The sequence below is a fragment of the Excalfactoria chinensis genome, chromosome 1 (genome assembly GCF_039878825.1).
Source record: "Excalfactoria chinensis isolate bCotChi1 chromosome 1, bCotChi1.hap2, whole genome shotgun sequence".
In the NCBI taxonomy this organism is placed as follows: Eukaryota; Metazoa; Chordata; class Aves; order Galliformes; family Phasianidae; genus Excalfactoria; species Excalfactoria chinensis.
This window is the reverse complement of record NC_092825.1, coordinates 45,175,918-45,195,383: the sequence shown is the minus strand read 5'-3', so window position 1 is coordinate 45,195,383 and position 19,466 is coordinate 45,175,918. Positions and strand designations below refer to the sequence as shown.

Sequence of the window (19,466 nt, the reverse complement as noted above, 5' to 3'; positions counted from 1 at the left end):
ACACTTCCCAGGGCTGAGAAAAAAATTCAGCAGAATCAACATTGCACTGAAACAAGTGACAATATCACACCCCAGAAGGGGAAAATAAACCCTGTCCTGCTCTTTGCTGCATCAGTTGAGCAACAACAAATCATTTGTGGACCCTACTCAAAACAGAAACATCATATTAAGTAACTTATTACCTGCATTCCAATGGAACTGTCAATACACTTAACAAAAGCCTCTTCCTCTTCCTCACAATGGTCGAAGCAACTACTCAAACTGAAGCTACCTAAGTAAAGGTTATTTCTAGTTCTAACCTGTAGACTGAAAGGAAGCAAGAACAACTTGTTTCCCCAGCTCCACCTTTAGGCATCACTACAATACAGCTAAACTGTCCTCATCCAAGAGCTTCTGATCTTCTGCTCTCCCTTCTTGAGGTAGTATCAAGGTTTTCATGATCCAGCAGCATCATTCACACTGGAGAAGTCCTAAATAACTACTGAGCAAGCTGTACATTCAACCAGAAACTCTCACTGGTTTCTTCTGACCGCTTCTCAGTTGGTCCATATCCTTTCTCAAAGACCCTATGCCTACTTTTGGACACCATTACATAGGAGACTCAGCTCTGAACGAATTTCTTGAAGCACCATATAGATTACTTTCCCAATAACACAAGGCAGAAGGGCCATCACAGTTTTCATGGGGGCAAATCAACTGGAGTAAACCCACCTGTACTTCGTAATGATGTACAGACCTATCTTCAGAAATAGTAAACAGCAGCCAGCCTTCCCTTCCAACTCACTTCTATTCACATAGGAGTTGAAAATTTAACTTAGATATGTTCAATACACATTTTTTAGCCTCTCTTTTAGGCTGGGTTTCTTGTAAATCACATCTTTAGGTGCTGCTGGTATATACCAGCTGATATGTCAGTGAAAATACCAACCACTACAAAATCTTATAAAACCGTGTCACTTACTACTCCAAAAAGCTAGCGTGAATCTACCTAGGGTTAAAAACAAGTTTGTATATGCTGTTTTCTAACTCACAAATCCACTATCCTGGATAGAATGGAAGGAAATTTGATACATCTTTTAAGCCTAAATAGCACTGAGCTGATGTCAGCAGTGGTTTGCAAGTGCAGTTACCTGGTTCCTACGTTATTGTGAAAACCACATTGGTTTAAGAGGTATTTCTCTCCATATTTTTTTCACCCTTCCACTATAAGCAGCTTTCCACTTGCTCTTCTTCAGTCTACCAAAGCATAACACATTCTCAGAGAGTCCTCATTTACATTGAGGTTACTCCAAACAGTTTAGTCTGATCAGGTGAATACAAGTTGGCACAGCAGTTTCAAAGACATCCTATAGCATACTCTTTTCACATACTAATTTTAAGCTACTTTTTGATGACAAGATAACAATCCTCTTTTCTGGGTGGTTCTCTTACTAATTTTTTTATTCAAATCACATCACCCTTATGTTCTTCCTAACAGCCTTAGCTGTCGACTTTTTTCTTCTGTATATACAGGCTTGTACTACTCTTATATTTATTCTTTATAACCTGACCTAGCTCCCATTTTAGAACAGGCTGCGCATGACAGAGCTGTGAACTGCCAGCAGATCCAGCATAACAAAATGACTAACCAAAAAAAAAAATAAATAAAATAAAAAAAAAATAATAAAAAAAAAAACCTTAAGCTCATTTTAGCTTAACAGGTTATTTGTATTCCCTTAAAAAGAGCAATTTCCTTAAAAAAATAAAGCATCTATATTCTCAAAAGCAAAAAACACATCACTTATTGTGAATTTATTCTCACAGAATCATTTTAGTTCAAACGTGGTCTAAAAGTTCATCTAGCCCCCTATTAGCAACAGGGGAGCTGGACATCTACAACTAAATCAAGCTGCTAAAAGCCTGGTTAAGTTCAACCTTGAATATTCTGGAGTGGGAAGCTCAGTAATTGCCTTAAGCAGGAGTCAGTGAGCATCAGGGAGCCTTTTGAATGCTGCTTCATTTAGTATCCACTAGACATGGACAAGAGTTAGACTGATCGATGGACCAAGGTTAGCTGTATGAGTTTCAATAGGGCCAAACGTCAGGTCCTGCATTTTGGTCACAACAACCCCAGGCAGCCTCACAGGCTTGGGGAGGTGTGGCTGGAAAGCTGCCTGATGGAAAGGGACCTTGGTGTGCTGATGGACAGTCAGCTGAATATGAGCCAGCAGTGTGCTCAGGCAGCCAAGAATGCCAAGGGCATCCAGGCTTGTATTAGGAACAGTGTGGTGAGCAGGACTAGGGAAGTAATCCCGCCCCTGTACTCAGCATTGGTGAGGACTCATTTCAAGTACTGTGTTCAGTTTTGGGCACCTTGGTACAGAAAGGACATTAATGTACTGGAGCAGGTCCAAAGAAGAGCAACGAGGCTTGTGAAGGGTTGAAGAATATGCCCTATGAGGAGAGACTGAAGGAACTGGGGCTGTTTAGTCTGGAGAAAAGGAGACTGAGGGCAGACCTTATTGCTCTCTTCCAATATCTGAAAGGTGCTTGCAGTGAGAGTGGGGTTGGTCTCTTCTCACTGGTAACAGGTGACAGGACAAGAGGAAACGGCCTCAAGTTGTACCAAGTAAGTTTAGGTTAGATATTAGGAAAAACATCTTTACAGAAAGGGTCGTCAAGCACTGAAAGGGGCTCCCCAGGGATGTGATTAAGTCACCATCCCTGGATGTGTACAAAACACTTTTGGATGTGGTGCTCAGGAACATGATTTAGCAGAGGATTGTTAGCTACTGGAGGTACGGTTAGGTCACGGTTGGACTCAATCTTTAAGGTCTTTTCCAACCTGAGTAACTCTATGATTCTAAGAGTGCACACAAAGGTGTCCCAGTCATTTCTTGATAGCAAGTTAAGATCTACAGATGTGAAATGCTTACCTCTGGGTCTGCTAGGCGCTGAGATAACCCTACCACGAAGACAAGATTCTTCTGTACAACCCGTACACTGGCCAAATGTTTGCGATTCTCTGATATCTTCTGTTTCCTCTCATTTTGTTTCTGTTTCTTTTCATTTTTTATCCTTTGCAGCTCTTCCTGGGAGAGTGGTTTGTACACTGCTGGATCTTCTGGATATGGCTAGATATAACAAACACAATTAAAAACAACCCATATAGGAGATAACATATTTAAAAATCATTAATCCTATCATTCTAACACATGCATTTCATTCCTCCAACAGATCAGACTGTTATGATTGTTTTGCCAAACCATGAAAGTAGCATATTAAGTAAATATTGCAAATTTTCAGAGTTTTCCTATTTATGGGCATAATACTGATGTAAGCAAGAGCCACATTCTAACTGAGCTGCCTAGTCAATCTTGCTATATTAAAAGCAGCTGCAACATGACAGCCAATACATCTCATTAAGATTTCACTAACACTGCAAAGTAAGTAGAGTGAAAGTATTCTGCATATGCATATTGTGAATGTATCAAACAACTTAATACAACTGTATTAACAAACTTGAAGACCACAGAATAAGAAACTGAAATATAAGTGTAATTTCAGTGACCCAAGACAACAGCAACACCATTACATGACTCAATCTTTACATGGTTACGTTCTCTGAACAAAAAGACAGGTTTCAAAACAGTTAACCGCACACTGATTTGACAGTATTTTTTCTATGCTTATTCATCATTTTGAAACTTGGACTTTGCCTTCCCTGGACAAAGGTGCATCTCAAACCTTAAGATTATAATCTACAGACAACTTCTCAAAGAGACACAACACTAGATTATAATTTCAAAATTAACCAGCAAAAAAGAGAAAGGTCCTTGATATTACCTAGAAGGACTGCTGTATTCATGTACAGTGTGCACCTATTGCACAAAGGCAGTATTTTAGCCCAGTCATTTAGACTACAGTGCACAGCCTTCTGTCCCAGACTACTACTCCAAGCAGTCCATATTCCTTACTTGTCCCACTTCGTTCATTCTGAGAAGTTACATTTTGTACTTAACGTACAAAGCAATGCTAAGGCACAGAAGGTGTATAGAACCAACTTCAAAGCGTTTCTAATGCTGAACGCATAGTCAAAAAACAATAGTACAGGATATGTGTGTTAAGGTAAAGATTTGAGATAAATAACTTAAGCAGACCAGTATACTGAGCCAAGCTCTTAGCCTGTACCACAATAACCAAAGATTTCAATTTCCAACAAAAATGTAGTAACTTGCCTGACTGCCCTCTACTAATACTAGAATAGAAAACATTGTCATACTAAGTGACCTGAGTAAACCTGCAGCAGCAAATGAAAATGAGGTTTGGTTTAAACACATGTATTCTGATACTGAAAGAGCCACTCAGCAAATTCTTAGAACTGATAGTCTTCTGAGTACATTGCCAAACAAAACAAAGATCCACTTACAAGTTTAATAAGTCACAGGTCTAGCATCACAACACTATACTTGAAACAACATTTGAAAATACACCGTGGCCAACTTCAGCAGACGGTATTGAAAGTTTAAACATCAAGTTCTCTAGAACCTGTTTTTAGTATCATGAAGGAATTTAAACTTGTACTACATCTAATATTAATCAAAAGTACACACTTAAGTGCTTTGCATGAAAACACCACAAGGACTCACGTTATCCTTCAATAACAATGCTTAAGAGCGCACTGTTCTTCAAAGTTATTCCATTCAGAAGTAATAATGAATACTTAATACAGATTTCACTTACTGAACATTTAGTGATCTTTTGATGATGAATAAGAACCCATCACAGTAAGGTTATTTGAAACTAGCTATAGCCAATGATTTTCTTGAGTTTTAACATGTAAAAAAAAGTATAGATACAGAATAATCCTATAGTATGTTTCACTTAAAGAACTTCTCAAAGTCTCAGAACAAAGTAGACATTGGTTTGTTCTGGGGAAGAGAAAGAGTGTTCAACAAAGATATAATTCAGTTATGATGATCAAGCTCAGTTCAGGAATAGGAACAAAACAAGTGCATCAGTACAAGATGGAGTTCCGTAATTAAAATAGCTTGCCCTACAGTGAACAGTGTGGTATTATTTTGACAAATCAAATTTTTACAGATTAATTTTTTTTTCCCCCCAAATCTCATGCTATACAAGGCAGGAATTACAAATATAATGCTGTCTGGCACTCTGCCCTCAGCAGGCTCTCTAAGACCCCTGAAGACCCAAGAAAAATACAGCAAACAGTGCCAGAGTTCACTGACTATTTTCTTGCTAAGTATAGTAGCATTATGAGCATATCTTCAAATGTGAAGCACAGAGACAGTACATCCCTTCTCTGTACAGCAAAGCGTTACTGGAAGTTCTCAACACAAGTCTGCAAACCTCCATGCAAACATGTCTCAAGTATATGCCTGAGGAGATCATTTGTCCATAATCAAAACAGTGCTTTGTATTTGTAATGGAGAGCATGGGAACTGCTGGGATACATGCAACTAAACGGCAGTAACTTCAAAAAATATAGACATGCCTTCTGAGCAGGGAGAACCAGACCACCTGAATAAGGATTTCAACCATTTGTAAGTAGCAGCAGTTGATTTGCCACCACAGATAACTTGTTTGAGCAACAGAATGATCAAAAGTTCTCACTAGATAGCGCAGTGATGCATTGTATACAAAATGTTTTATTTGTATCCTTATCACTTCCATGCCTTTTAATGCTGCTAAGGAACACTAACAGTTCAACATCCTGACTTGCAGGACCAGTAAATGAGTCTATGTACCTCTTCAATCGAGAGTGAATCAGAAACCCAGTTCTAAGTGAAAGATGACTACATAAAACATGAAGTATGATGAGAGTTGAGTAATATTATGCATTTAAGGAGAGAGACAAGTAAGCAAAGCACTACTAGCATTTGAGAAGTTTGTTCTAAAAATTCAAAGTCCTGAGAACTCTGCCACTTCCAAATAATGGCATAAGCTCAGTCTACAAATAAGACAATAAATGATTTCATCTTCAGAGAGACTGCTTCTGGCAGTGAAGTTCATGAACTCAGGAGGCGGTTCAATTACAGATGGAATATAAGCAGCAAATGCTGATGGGAAATGGCTCTGAAAATCAAAGTGAACTGGGGTAATTTCACAATATCATTTTACCTGCTTTTTACTCTGTCTAACTCTACTAAACCAAAGGAGGACCATAGGTCCCCACAAGTTCTCACAGCCAGTATTAGTGGCTATGCTACAGGACATACCTAAAAACAAAATAACCAAAACCCAACAACCTAAGTCATGCACAAATCTATTTCTGTTTCGCATGGCATAAAACAAGGGGCTAGATGTTCCTAATGGCCAAGATGTATCTGTTTAATTTACTATCACCGATTCCTTAAATGGTAGAGAGTTTGAGATCCAAGCAAAGTAGCTACATCAAATGTTATCAGCATTTATATACCTTCAAATACAGGACATTAAGAGATGTCAACATCACTGATTCACTGCCTAAATTTGACATCCTTCTCTTGGGTTATACAAAAGCTCTTCAGCCAAAACCTATGGAAACAACCTGGACAAGATTTGCCAAGATGGATAACAACCCAACTGTTCATACTATCTACATGTTGCTGGTAGTCCTACAAGAACTTCAAAAGTTCGAATATCTCTTCTGAAGTCTCATTTCTTTTAGCAGAGATAGCCCTTGGTGAATTCATGGTCTTCCTCACTAAGTCTGTCTTGTCTTTTTTTTTTCTTTCAGACTTTTTTCCCCCACATTTTGCCACTTGTTGAAAGCTGAGCTGGTATTGATCAAGCATTTTGAGTTTGTGATTTCCCAGATGGATCACATTCCTTCCACACAATGGATGTACCAATATTTCCCAGTCGCTGCCTTGCTGAGAATTAGGTTCTGAAATGAGAAATACAGAGAAAGTCAATAAGGTTTATGTATTGTATACATCATACTAGTTATATCAAACAAGTAGAAATTCTAATTATCAACTATTGCGTTGAACTACTCAGTTATGGCACTAGCAGCATAAGAAAGCATGTTTGAAGACTGTGTTGCTTTTACAGAGGCAGGAATAGAAAAAAGACAAGAACATGTGTAAAACATGATAGTATTTTTGCTCATAAATGTGTAAGCTTAAAAATAAGCTCTATCTCCAATAGAATGCACCAGGAGAAATGAGGTTTGTTTTCCAACTCCTTGACGTAGCAAGATAAAAGAACAGAAGTACAAAGCAATTAAGAAAAGTAAAGAAACGATGCTTTTTGAATGTTTATGGCTTTTTTGGAGCTCCTTAGTGACATTTTAAAATTGTAATAACTGACACTAAGGTTTTTGTGCTATGCTCTACCAGAGCAACGTAAGTCACTAAAAATTACCATACAAAAAGAGTACTTGGGCCACTGAATTTTAAGGAAAAAAAATAACACTGGCTGTACAACTGAAACTAGTGAGTTTGCTGACTTGTACAGTAGCCTTTACAGACAGCATATTTTCATTTTAATTTGACCAGTTACTGACTGCTTCACTCACAGTTAAGAAACCAATTGACTGGAAAAAACAGAAATGCTTGCTTAGCACCTTAGAATTAACTACACCTACAGTTCTGAAGGGCATCAAGAACAGGTCAGCTCTGTTTTTCTTTTTCTTTTTTTTTTTTTAAACTTACAGCTAATGAAATAAGCAGAAACAATTTGTAAGATTATTTCAAAAGCTGTAACAGTTTACAATGCCTTTGCTATGTTAAGACTAACAAACTTAAGATCAGTACTCAAGTTTAAGTTACACTTTCTTATTCTCACAAACCAAGTGTTTGTGTACTACCATTACTAACTGGAAAAAACTTAGTATGTACTAACTCAATTGGCTGCAACCATGTGAATATTTTCTGTGTACATGTATGTTAAGTACCTAACAGTTCAGGTATGTAGAGGTACTTTCTCCTTGGTGGGAAGTAATGCAAGGTAACATCTTCTTAGTTAAAAGCTAGTTAAAGAAACTTCGGAAAATAATATATATGCAATATGCATTCCAAGCCTTTCAGACATGTAGCAGATATCACTCTAATAGCAGAGCCAATAGAATTTATCACAGACTTATTTCAAAATCTTCCCAAACCCTTCATACAAAATCCCCAGCTAGGGAACTTCATTGCTACTCTCCAGAGACTGACAGCCAAACAGCTGGAGAAGATTTATTGCTACTAAACACCTCCAGCACCAAGTGCAGTTCTCCTGTTAAGTAACTGTACGTGACATTTGTATACTTTAACATATGAGCCCTTGCTTTAATATATGTACTTTTCACAGTTCCATTTTGCATTAAGAATCCTGCGCTGACATATGAATTATTAACAAGGGGTAACTGTTGAGAGCACAGTACCTACTGTCACTTCCCCACAATGAAAGCATCTGCAAAAATTTTACTGCTTTGCCATTTTCTTTACTTCAGCATGAAGGAATTGCAGCCAATGCATAGCGCAGTTGACACAGAATAGAGAACTGCTTAGATCTTTACCCCAGAAGCCTTAACTATACACAGATGGGAAATACATAAACACACTGCATTCAAAAACACACCTGCTGCAGAAGGTTCAATACACTTCACAAGGTGGTTTCTTCAAGCTTCTTTGATGCTGCCATCAGCTGTATAGCTCCAAATGGTTTATTCCCAAGATCTCAACAGGGCCTCTGAACCACAATGTCCAACTGTACTATAAAAAGGTGTGTACTCCAGCTTCCTCTGTGCTTTTACAATCCAACAATCCAATGAAACAGCTGTGACTCTCCTTAAAAGCATCTTGCAGTCCACAGATGAAGAAAACATCAAGATATAATCCACATCCACTGTAAAAGAAGTCGTCTTCCTCTCCTGGAATGGTGTGCTTCCTTCCTTCCGACTGCAGAGTTCATTCCAGAACCTCTCCTTTTTCCACACAAACTGTACTCCAACTCAGTAAAATATTTGCATAACCAATCATAAGGCAGATTATTCCACATGAGAAAGTTGAGTTGTGGCAATATCCGTATTTCAAAGCATCCCAGAGGCACTGAGTAGCATGCCAACTGTGCGATTTCTCAGATATCATCCCCACACTTGCAATAATGAATGACCAGAGAAAAATCAGTTGTTGGCAAAAAAAAAGTAGCATAATATATCCAAATACGCGAAGCAACTTACACAGATGAGGAAATTCCAGTAAAACAAAAACAAAAAAACCAAAAAAGTTGTTTGTACCATGAGATCTTGTGTTTGTAGAGTAGAAATTTGCTTGTACTATGTAAAGTCCTATACAGCACAGTGCCTGCTGCACATGACACATATGTGGAAACCAATTTGGCCAATGAGGGGCAGACCTTCCTTGTAGAATCCCCAGAACAAATACTGCACCAACTTGTTACAACATGTTAACAATGTTACTCTGCAATAGCCTCGGAATATGCAGAGGCATCCAAAGACAAGCTAGCCGGGAGAGCTCTAGCATAGCCAAAGCCCAAAAGAGCTGCAAGAAAATACGACTGGAAGTGTTTATATAAAGCTGTGGCAATGAATCAAGATAGTGAACTCAGGTAAGATTACTCAGGGTCTGAGAAGGGAGCTGTAATGTGAGACAGGAAGCCAAAGGCGTAAACTGAGGGTAGGAACACAAATAGCAGGAGAAAAAGCGGATATAAGTAACTGGAATTACAAAAAAAGGAAGGCTGGGCAAGAAAGTTACAATTAAGGGATACAATTAGACTTCAAGATACCATACTGAGAAATTATTTCATAGTAAACACTGAAGATAAAGAAGTAATGAGGTTATACAAAACACCATCAGAAGGAGGAAAATAGTTCAAAGAAAAAAGTGGGCAACTTGGTGAAGCTGAAGTTTATAGTTGTGGCCAACCACAGTAATGGCCAGACTTTAGGTAAGAGATAAGGGGAAAAAAAAATAAATGAGACTCTCAAAATACTACCTTTAAGTATTTTGCAACAAGATCAGAATACTAGGCAAATAGACTTAGCCTAGATTTTGAAAAGCTTTAAATTATAATATCATTGGATATATTTCCCAAAGTTTTTAAACGTTCAGCGTCCAGAAAAACAGATGAAGAGCTCTGGTGCTGCAAACAAAACAAGCAGGCGCTTTAAAAGCTTGCCTCAGACAGCTCTCTGCTAATTCAGCTAGAACCCTGGCCCTCAGAAAACCCCTAACACTGGAATCCTCACTGTCCTTCCTGATCGAAACTCTGGCAATGCATGAGCACTCCAAATCACAGAATTGTTATTATTATTTTGCTGTTTTCCCAGCATCAGCATACCTTGGTTCTGATCCACAGCTTCCCCTACTAATCCAGTTCTGAATTCAACAAATCAAGACTAGCAGTTGCACAATAGATTTGATACACGCAGACAAAATTTCAAAGATCCAACACCTCACCTTTGAATTATGCCACTACTAGAAGAATGTTTCCCAGAAGGAAAAGGATGTCTTTGGTATCATCACAAGGCAAGAGCCTTGTGATATGAGCAAGACGCGCTGCTGATCCAGGATATTTACCTTTCTGCAAGCAGGACAAAGTCCATTCTCATCAGTGCGGATACGATGCCAACAGAAACGACAGATTTGGTAGCCACAGGTGCAAGGGAAGAAGTTGATGTCATCAATCTCCAGAGGCTCCATGCAAAGGGGGCATTCCACAGGGTCTTCCTTAGCATCAGGGCTGCGAGACATCTTTATGTGTTCGCAGAGCAGCAAAAGTTTATAATAACTTAATAGATAGAGAAGGTCAGCACTTGAGGGGCTGCAAGAAAAAAAATAAACACAACAAAAGAAAGTGATTGGTACTTTTGAGAACCTTTCTATAGTTCCTTTTTATATTCCACTTCTCTATCACTTTCATTCTCCCCACACAAATTATCTACAAACACACAAGCTTCTAGCTAATAATTGGAGTTTAAGTCTGTCTTCCTACTTACGAGTCACACAGGTAATATGAAAGATGCTATTGATGATGCACCTCCCTACCTAGATATGTAAGCACTTTGACAATCTACTTGCCTACTTGGGTTTCAACTCATACAGTTGCAAAGAAATGCTTAGAATGTATGATGCACACTGTCAAGTTCTTTCAGCTCCTTTTTGCTGACTGCTTGCTTGAAATCTTCTACAAATTCAACTCAGGACTTCATGTTCAAGACCAATTTATTCCCTTTCCCAGGGATTTGGAACTACATTTAGGTCATCCATTCAGACTTTTCAGTAGGGTTACAGAATTATTGAACACAAACAATGAAAAGCTTCTTACACAGGGCGATTCATTTCTTTGCCCATCCCCTTTTTTTTTATTTGGTACAGAGACCAACCAAACCTTGGGACTACTTTTAATGAAGTATTAGCCAAGGTTTATCAGGTACAAAACTTTCTATGTGTCAGATAACTTTCATCAAGTCATCTACGCTTTTCATCAGCATTTAATTCACACCGAAGCTGAAATATGTTCTACGTGCCTGGAACAAAGAAAAGAAAAACACCCTGGTTTCAGCTAAGAGAGCAGACAATACAGCTTCTCTGGATCTGCGTACTGAAAAAGAAACCAAATTCATGCCACTACTTTCTTAACTCATTTCTTGATCTCAGTCATTTTAATATGCTTCCATTCTGTTTCAAGAAAGCAGAATAAGAAACAATACTGCCATACTCAAAAAGGACACAGTCCTAACTGGGATATTCAATTATTTTTTTGGTTGTTCTCTCTCCAGTTACTAATGAGCGTGAACACTTGAAGTGGTATCTAGTCTCAGCAAGCTGTCTTTACCTGCTGCAGGGAACATATGCGTACGGAAAATCAAAGAACAAGAATTTTAATGTTGATCTTTTGGAGGAAAACAAAGGAAAAAACCCCACACAACTGAACCCCCCACAAGAATGTGACTGATATGTCAGTTACACACCTACAGACACTGCCTCCTCTATCCCCAAGAAAGATAACCAATCAGAATTGCTACCTGAATGACCACACTTATCATATGCAAATACAACTACAAATTAAGGACACACACCATGTCAAGTCTCCTCTATCCTCCCAGATAGTTTTCCATTTCATTTTTATCCAAAGAAAGACCAGATCGTGTACAATTCAACCCTTCCCCAGGCCTTTAGGAGAAAGTCTGGAGACAAATTCCTATGTCTGTCTGCTTGAAGAGTGACATTTAATCCTATCCTCAGAAATGAGTTTTGAGATCAATTCCTTGCACAAAGATTTCTGTATGTGGCAACTTCAGCCTTACGTATATGTAGCTCATACCTAAACAACTACAAAACCCAGTTCTGCTTATCACCATCTTCTGACTCTAAACCATACTTCCTTTCAGAGGAAAGAAGCTGAAGCTTGAAGAAGAACAGCACAGACACATACGCAATCAAAGTATAAACTAAATGCATAGCAGGAGAAAAAATGGTATATTGCTTAGAACAGTTGCATCGTAGCCAGGTCTGTGTGCTCACCAGCAGATACCAGCATCCTACACTAACTGCAATTTAGACTATTTTCATAGTGAGTATAGCCTTAAGGTACAAAATACAACTCTAATAAACACAGAGCATTGCCCTTAAGAAATAAAAGAAACAAACAAATTTCATTAAATGCTCAAATAAAAGTAAAGAAGGGAGAAAGTATATTAGACACACTAAGTCTTATTTCTCTACATGGTATGCGCTAGCAACAACACTGCCTTCTTTCTGACCTTCACAAGGATTGAAATCAAACAAGTTAAACTCCTACAATAACATGGCAACTTTTACTTAATTATCTGTCATTTAATTAGTGGTATATTACAATCCTTTTGAGCACCTCAAAACCACATCATGGGACCTTATCAGTGTTTCAGACAGAACAGAATCTGGCCTGCAAGAAGTCTTGGTTTGCCTGGAAGCTTTGTCGTGTTTATAAAACCTATTCACGTTGGCTGCAAGGATTGTTAAAAGGCCATAGCACACCATTTAATGGCTTGTTATGCAGATAACGTGCATTTCTGCTGCAACTCTTATTTCTTGCATTCCCTGTATGCAAGTTGTTTGCTATAACACTCTTCACACTCGTATGGCTGAAAAAGCATTACCATTTGAAAGTGACTTTAAAAACTGAAGCATGCACTAAACCGCAGAGATTTAGTTCAGTTTTTAATCTGAACTTGACTTTGTACAGATCGCTAAATAACTGGTCAGTAAGTAAAGAGCATATTCTGATCAATACTGTACTCATTCCACTGCACACCCAGCAACTTCAAGCCTACTGAAACGTGTGTAAGTAAAGCTATGCTAGTACTAGTGAAGCTGTACGTGTTGAAGTGCAGCTTTGAAGAATTTCCAGGTCATCACAATAAACCCATTGAACTATGGTGTAATTTCTGGAATCTCTGCTAGGAAAAGTTATCAATGCATGTAAAAAGAAGTGTGACATATTAGCCAGTGCCTCTGGGATATGCTAACAAGCTCTAGCAAAATTGCAACATGATTAACATTTATGAGCTGTTTAAGTTAACACTTAGAGTTCAGCATCTGCTAGCAATAATGCCAATAGTTTGCTTCAGTCTGTTATGGCCTGTTATTTAACAACGAGAAGTGAAGAGCAGCTGTGCACCGTGTTTCAAGAAACTAAATGAAGAGCAATATTTATTTGTTTGGGAAAACACCAATTCCAGCATCCAACCTAAAGATTCTCTCCAGTGAACTGTCTCCATTTTGGGGGGATGGGGGAGGTTAATATACCTGATATATGCCCAATTCTGCATCAGAGTAACGCTCATTTTTCAAAATCAGAACAGTAACATTCATGCAAAGCTACCAAGAAACAGAACTGCTCAGCTCTAAGGCTATTCCAGAGAATTCATTTTGAAGTTTAACCTCATCGGAAAAGTCATGCAGTGACAGCAAACCTCACAAGGTAGTACTACATGCTGTATTCAATCCATAGCATGGAACTTGGGATCAAGTTCACAGAGATTAATTTAACAGCATCTCAAGACGAAAAAAGGAACACTGTGTATATGTATGTGCACACACAAAATAACAGTAGCTAGCATTTGTCTATACGCTTTCCATAACACTGACACTGCTGTCAAACAGCACTCCAGCAGCTCCACATCCTGTTTAAAGAAGCCCGTGTGAAAACATTCACACAGAGAAAGGAGCAAAGGTGGGCAATGTCAAGCAGCATCTCGTAGATACACTTAACTTGCAATTGGTAATAATCAGAAAGTAGAGATATTTAGTTGATGGAGTAGAAGGGATAAAGACATTATTAGCTGTTGTTAAACACGGAAAATTTGGAACTGAGATCCCTTCATCTCTCATCACTTCAGCAATTTTTTTTTTCCTAAAAAGAGCTACTCCCATTCCTTGCTCTTTTTCTTCAGACCATCTGCTAATAGTCACTGACAGAAAGTGGAATGAGATGGGTCAGCTCACTTGATCATGCAGAAACCACAATGGGAGTACCTACACGTGTGCCAATAGTCTAAGTTTTCCTTAATGTGCTCTCCCTAGGCCATAGAGAAAACAAGTGCATGCCTACTTACTTCTGCCACCCTTGCTGTAAAGGATCACTAGTGTTAAAAAGTGAAATACTGTTTGCAAGCCCTAATACACCAATTTTCTGGGTACAAGGTCTAAATTATCGATTTCATTGTAAGAGATCCACATTCCAATACAGAAACATTATTAAGCAGTCAGAACAGGACTTTGGCAAAACAAAGCATTTTGTAGAAGACGGATGGTTTAGAGACTAAGAGCTTTGTTAATGTATGTACATGCAGCAATTTGTGATATGACAGCATTTAATTGTAGTCACTAACATAACAAAGAGTATCCAACACCAGGGCAGAGCATCCTGGCAGACCAAGTGCTCAGTGTTATGGTAACTAATAGACTGCAGCTACTCAAGCTCCCTGCAGCAAGGCACAGAGTCTGAGTGATGGCAGCTGTACCACACCTGACCTGTGAAGCATATGAAATCTGAACTTCCCAATATCCATTTTTCCTGACACTTTTACCTCTGAAGATTAAAATAATAATTCCAGACACAGAAGCTTCACTCACACTACCCTGAGTAACTCTGGGGATGCTGGAACAGCTTAGAACCCCATTTGATGTTACAACCCCCCTTGAACTCTGAATCTGTGAAACCTATTATATTATCCAAAAGTAACAATGTTTCAGTAGCTGCTATCACCAAATCCCAGATGATTTCCAAACTGATACAACATATCCTTGAATTCTTTTCCCAAAGCAAAAAAAAGTTTTTCAACCTTAAGAGAACCAGTAAATTAAAATGACATGGCCTGACTGCGCTTTTAAGGAAACTTGGTACAGCTGTTAATGAGGCTTTAGTTATTTAGTTAGGACGTCTTCATACAGAAGAGAAACCTCAAGAATTCGCTTCAACTTTCCACCTACATGAGAGTTCTTATCAGTTTTTCCATCAGCCTCTTTCTTTCTCCACTGTTCTTCAGTTCTCCTCTCTTCTTCAGAGAGGTAAGAACATGCCATTCTGTAGTGAAAACACCTTGTGCTAGCTCGTATTATACTGCACACCTAATAATAATAGCCAGCATTCCCAGGTCCAATTACAAAAAAGCTCAGATCTGACAAGCTCTACAGCCTTTAGAGAGATTACCCAGAAATACTCTCTCACACAGAAATCACACCAGTTGAGGCTGCAAGACTGTTTGAAAATAACAGCTTGCAACATTCTGCAGCCAACTTAGCATCTGGATAATTTACAGTAACATTACTGACCTGCTGCTTTCAGCTGCATTTGTTCACATAGGCCTAATATTACAGCTGGTCTGATCTCAAAGGATGTCTGAAGAACAAGAGGCACATCACTAAGTATACCCAGCACAGAGCACTACCAATGCAGGATGCTCCAAAAGCACTGTACACATTATTTAAACTTGTACCAAAGGACAGCTCAGATTTTATATTAAACAAACAACTCTCACTTGCATTTTCATGGTGTAGCGTGAACAAGATTGCTGCAGGATCTTTAGAAGTTGCAGCCTGCCTGGTCCAACTGTAGTCAGTATTTGTTCTACAGTGCAAAAGCCTTTAGCCTTTTCATATTAGTTCCTGGATATTTAGATTATACAAGTGAAGGAAAAGATATTCAGCTAAACCACCTGCAAACAGATCCCCAGAAACCATCATCTACTACATAAAATAGCTTCTTCACAGATATAACCAGTTTTATTTGCTGCTTGAAGCAGCAGTTACAGAAACCAGGGCTAAGGAAAAGTCAATCTGAGCTAAGGCACATCATATGCAAAATTTTCTCTTGGAACATTCGTGAAAATTAAAGCATTCAAGAACCTCTAATTGTTAAAAGTCCACCATTAACTTTTGCTCCAGAGAACAGCATCTAGTTCTTAAAGCACAACTGTGAAGTTCTCTTGGATATAATAATTCCCTAAGTTTGGAGGACAGGGCACAGAAAAGGACAATAAAAGCTGATCACACCAAAGATACGTGCATTCTTATTTGTTATTCAGTGTTATTCACTGTAGAGACACAGATTCATTAAACCTGCAGGAATTCCCCAAATGACAGGCAGAAAGCTGAGCATAAAGTGGGAGACTGAATGGTCACAGCTTCTGGCTTCCTGTCTCCACCAACCAAATATGTTATGCACCTTTGAAATTCCCTACTTCCTACAACTGAATCACTGAGTTGCCACATCAGTATCATGTGATAACAAAACAGAAAGCTTATCAGCCATACATTAGTACTATTCTCACACAAGATAAAACATGACAATAAATTTTCTTGAACTGTGTACAACTGAATCAACTTGAATCAACAGTGTCACTGTGGCATGAATGGAATTAAGACTTATTCACTCTGAAGCTTAACACAGGCTTACGGTGCCTCAGAATCAGGATACGAAAGATGCAGCCAATGTTACTGACAGCCCCACTACTCCAGTCAGCAGCGTCCTTCAAGTTTGCTGTCTCAGCTTATGCTTTACTAAGAACCTGAAAGGGGTCAACACATTTTAAAGAACTAGGTTTACAGAATCAGAGGTACACAGCTTCCAGTCAGACATTAAGCACCCAAAGAAGCATCTGCTCATAAACAGTAACAGGTCAGATTATCCAGCTGTGAGCAAAGGATGAAAAGCTTGAACTCTCAAGGTTTAGCCTGTAATCAAGTCCAATGGCCATGCAAGTCAGAGCCAGACAGTCAGCAGGCAGACAGAACAAGAGAAGTATCCAGCTGTTCATGGAGAAGTCACACTCCACAAATAATTCTGAAAAATATCACAGATCATTGAACATGTAAAAATCAACAGAGAACTTGCACCCCATGCTTGGGACAACTCTTTTATTACCACATGTGGGAGGAAATAGAACAGAGAGGGATAACAACAATTACCACGTGTATCATGATGAACAAAACTGACAAGCAGAAAAAAGGGTGCTGAGACTAAGTGAGATAGTATGTCAAAGAGAAGACAAATGGAACATGCATACATTACCAAGCAGTAAGCAAAGAAATGCTTTAAGCAAAAGTAAAAGCATCTAAAACTGATAGATAAAGGCAATATTCCACACGGTGTCTGGTTAAACTGTGAAAATCCTTGCCAAAGGTTGCAGGTGATAGAATTTATTAGGCTAAAAAGTAATCACACAAACTGCCATGGGTGGAAGAAGCAGCAAAAGTGATGGAGTACTGGAACAGGTTGCCCAGAGAGGTTGTGGAGTATCCTTCTATGGAGATATTCAAGACCCAATGTGTACCGGTGTGACCTATTGTAAAGAACCCGAGGATTGGATGAGACGATCTCTTGAGGTCCCTTTCAACCCCTGCAATTCTGTGATTAAATTTACAAGCAAAGCTTCACTTCTTGACAGAGTAGTATCTCCCATAACCACACCCAAGCACCTCATATACCACAACTGAAGGCACAATCTGTAGTAGCAGCCACAACTGAAAACCGATGAAAGGAAAAAAGAAACAATTCGTCAGTCTATACATTTCATAGCCTTGTACTGCTTCACTAGAAGGGCTTTTCCTGATGTTTTTCATACAGATGGTGTCCCTTCTTATTAGAAAATGGTTCTCAAGTACAGTATTATCATAGTATCATAGTATTGTGCGAGTTGGAAGGGACCTTAGAGATCATCGAGTCCAACTCCCGGGATTCGAGCCCTCTGTGTAGCAGAGCGGCACTTCTACCCCCTGCTCCACAGGGGGGGATTCGAACCCGGGCCCCCTGGTGTTGCAAAAGGGAATTCTACCGCTGCGCCACCAGAGGCACACTGAAGAGTGACTGAAGTCAGTTTAGGAATTTAAGAACAGCAACATAATACACAGAGCTCTGCAAAGAATTAGAGGCATTGTTGCTTCCCCCTTCACATCTCCAAACAAGAGAGGCTACATAAGCCTAGCTTGAACAGCCAACAGATGGGTCTGTGCTGCTCATCTGGTAGCAAACATCACACATCAAGACTCCCACTAGGTGGAAAAAGATCATCCTCACACATTTTCTGCAAAAGCTAAACAAACATAGCAGAGTAAAATCTGGGTACACCTATGATCTATTCATTACCTTTCTAAAGATTAAACTGAACACGTTTGCCTCATAATCTTCCCTAGAAGATTCCACAGATCTTTGCCTTTGTGATAGGCAATTTGTATCATCCACAGTTGACATGATTAAAGATTCCAGATCAAGGATAGGAGGAAAGCAAACCGACCAACCAACCTCCTTGCCAACAAATATCCCTAGTATACCATTATACCTCCTCTGAAAGGCTACAGTGCCTTCTGAAAGCCCTTGGCTTTATTATCACCACCCTAATTTCCTCCCATGGGAAGAAGTATAGCTGTCTTCCACTAGTAACAGATTTTTGTGTTGTGAGCCACAGGTAGTGTCACAGGCAAGGAAAGGAATTTTGTAAACTGCATCTTTATACCAGCGCCAAGTATCTCCACTCCAACCCAACCAGAAAGCTTTGTTTACTGCGATCTGTTTCAGTACCAGACTGCATAGCCAGCAAAGTGATAATCACCAAAAACTTCAGGTCTGATCAGTGCCAAAAGCATGACAAACCCCACTAGGTTAAAGAAACAAGTCAGAATAGAGATACAAATGAAGTCTCAAACTACCAAGTCCCAGAAGACTTCAATCACAGAATCACAAGGGCTAGAAGGAACCTCAGGAGATCATCTCATCCAACTCCCTGCTAAAGTAGGTTCCTGACAGTAGGTTACAGGAACACCTTAGTCTGGTGGTCAGTATGGCAAACCAACACGAACCTTTTAGTAGAACTCTCTTTCAAAATGCTGGTCACAGAAGAGAGAACAGAGCTCCAAGGACTTTTACTAAAGACGATGAGGCCATATTAAAATGGGGTGGGTCATAAAGAAATAAAGTTTAAAAGAAAAAAAAAATCTGCAAGGATTTCTCCAAATAAATAACTACTATTTTACTTTGCTTTACTCTGAAAGTCA

At 39.0% G+C, this 19,466-nt stretch overlaps 1 protein-coding gene across 11 annotated transcripts in view; it reads right to left on the bottom strand.

Annotated features, from left to right (window-relative positions):
* CNOT4 (CCR4-NOT transcription complex subunit 4) overlaps positions 1-19,466 on the bottom strand; it is an 82,880-nt gene that overhangs the window by 31,944 nt on the left and 31,470 nt on the right. For all 11 annotated transcript variants that reach the window (XM_072355783.1, XM_072355793.1, XM_072355753.1 and 8 more), the window contains 2 exons: positions 10,512-10,755; positions 2,916-3,113 (listed from right to left, as the gene is read on the bottom strand). In XM_072355783.1, the coding sequence (XP_072211884.1) occupies positions 2,916-3,113; positions 10,512-10,685 (372 nt within the window). In that variant the 5' untranslated portion in view covers positions 10,686-10,755. The remainder of the gene's footprint in view (positions 1-2,915; positions 3,114-10,511; positions 10,756-19,466) is intronic.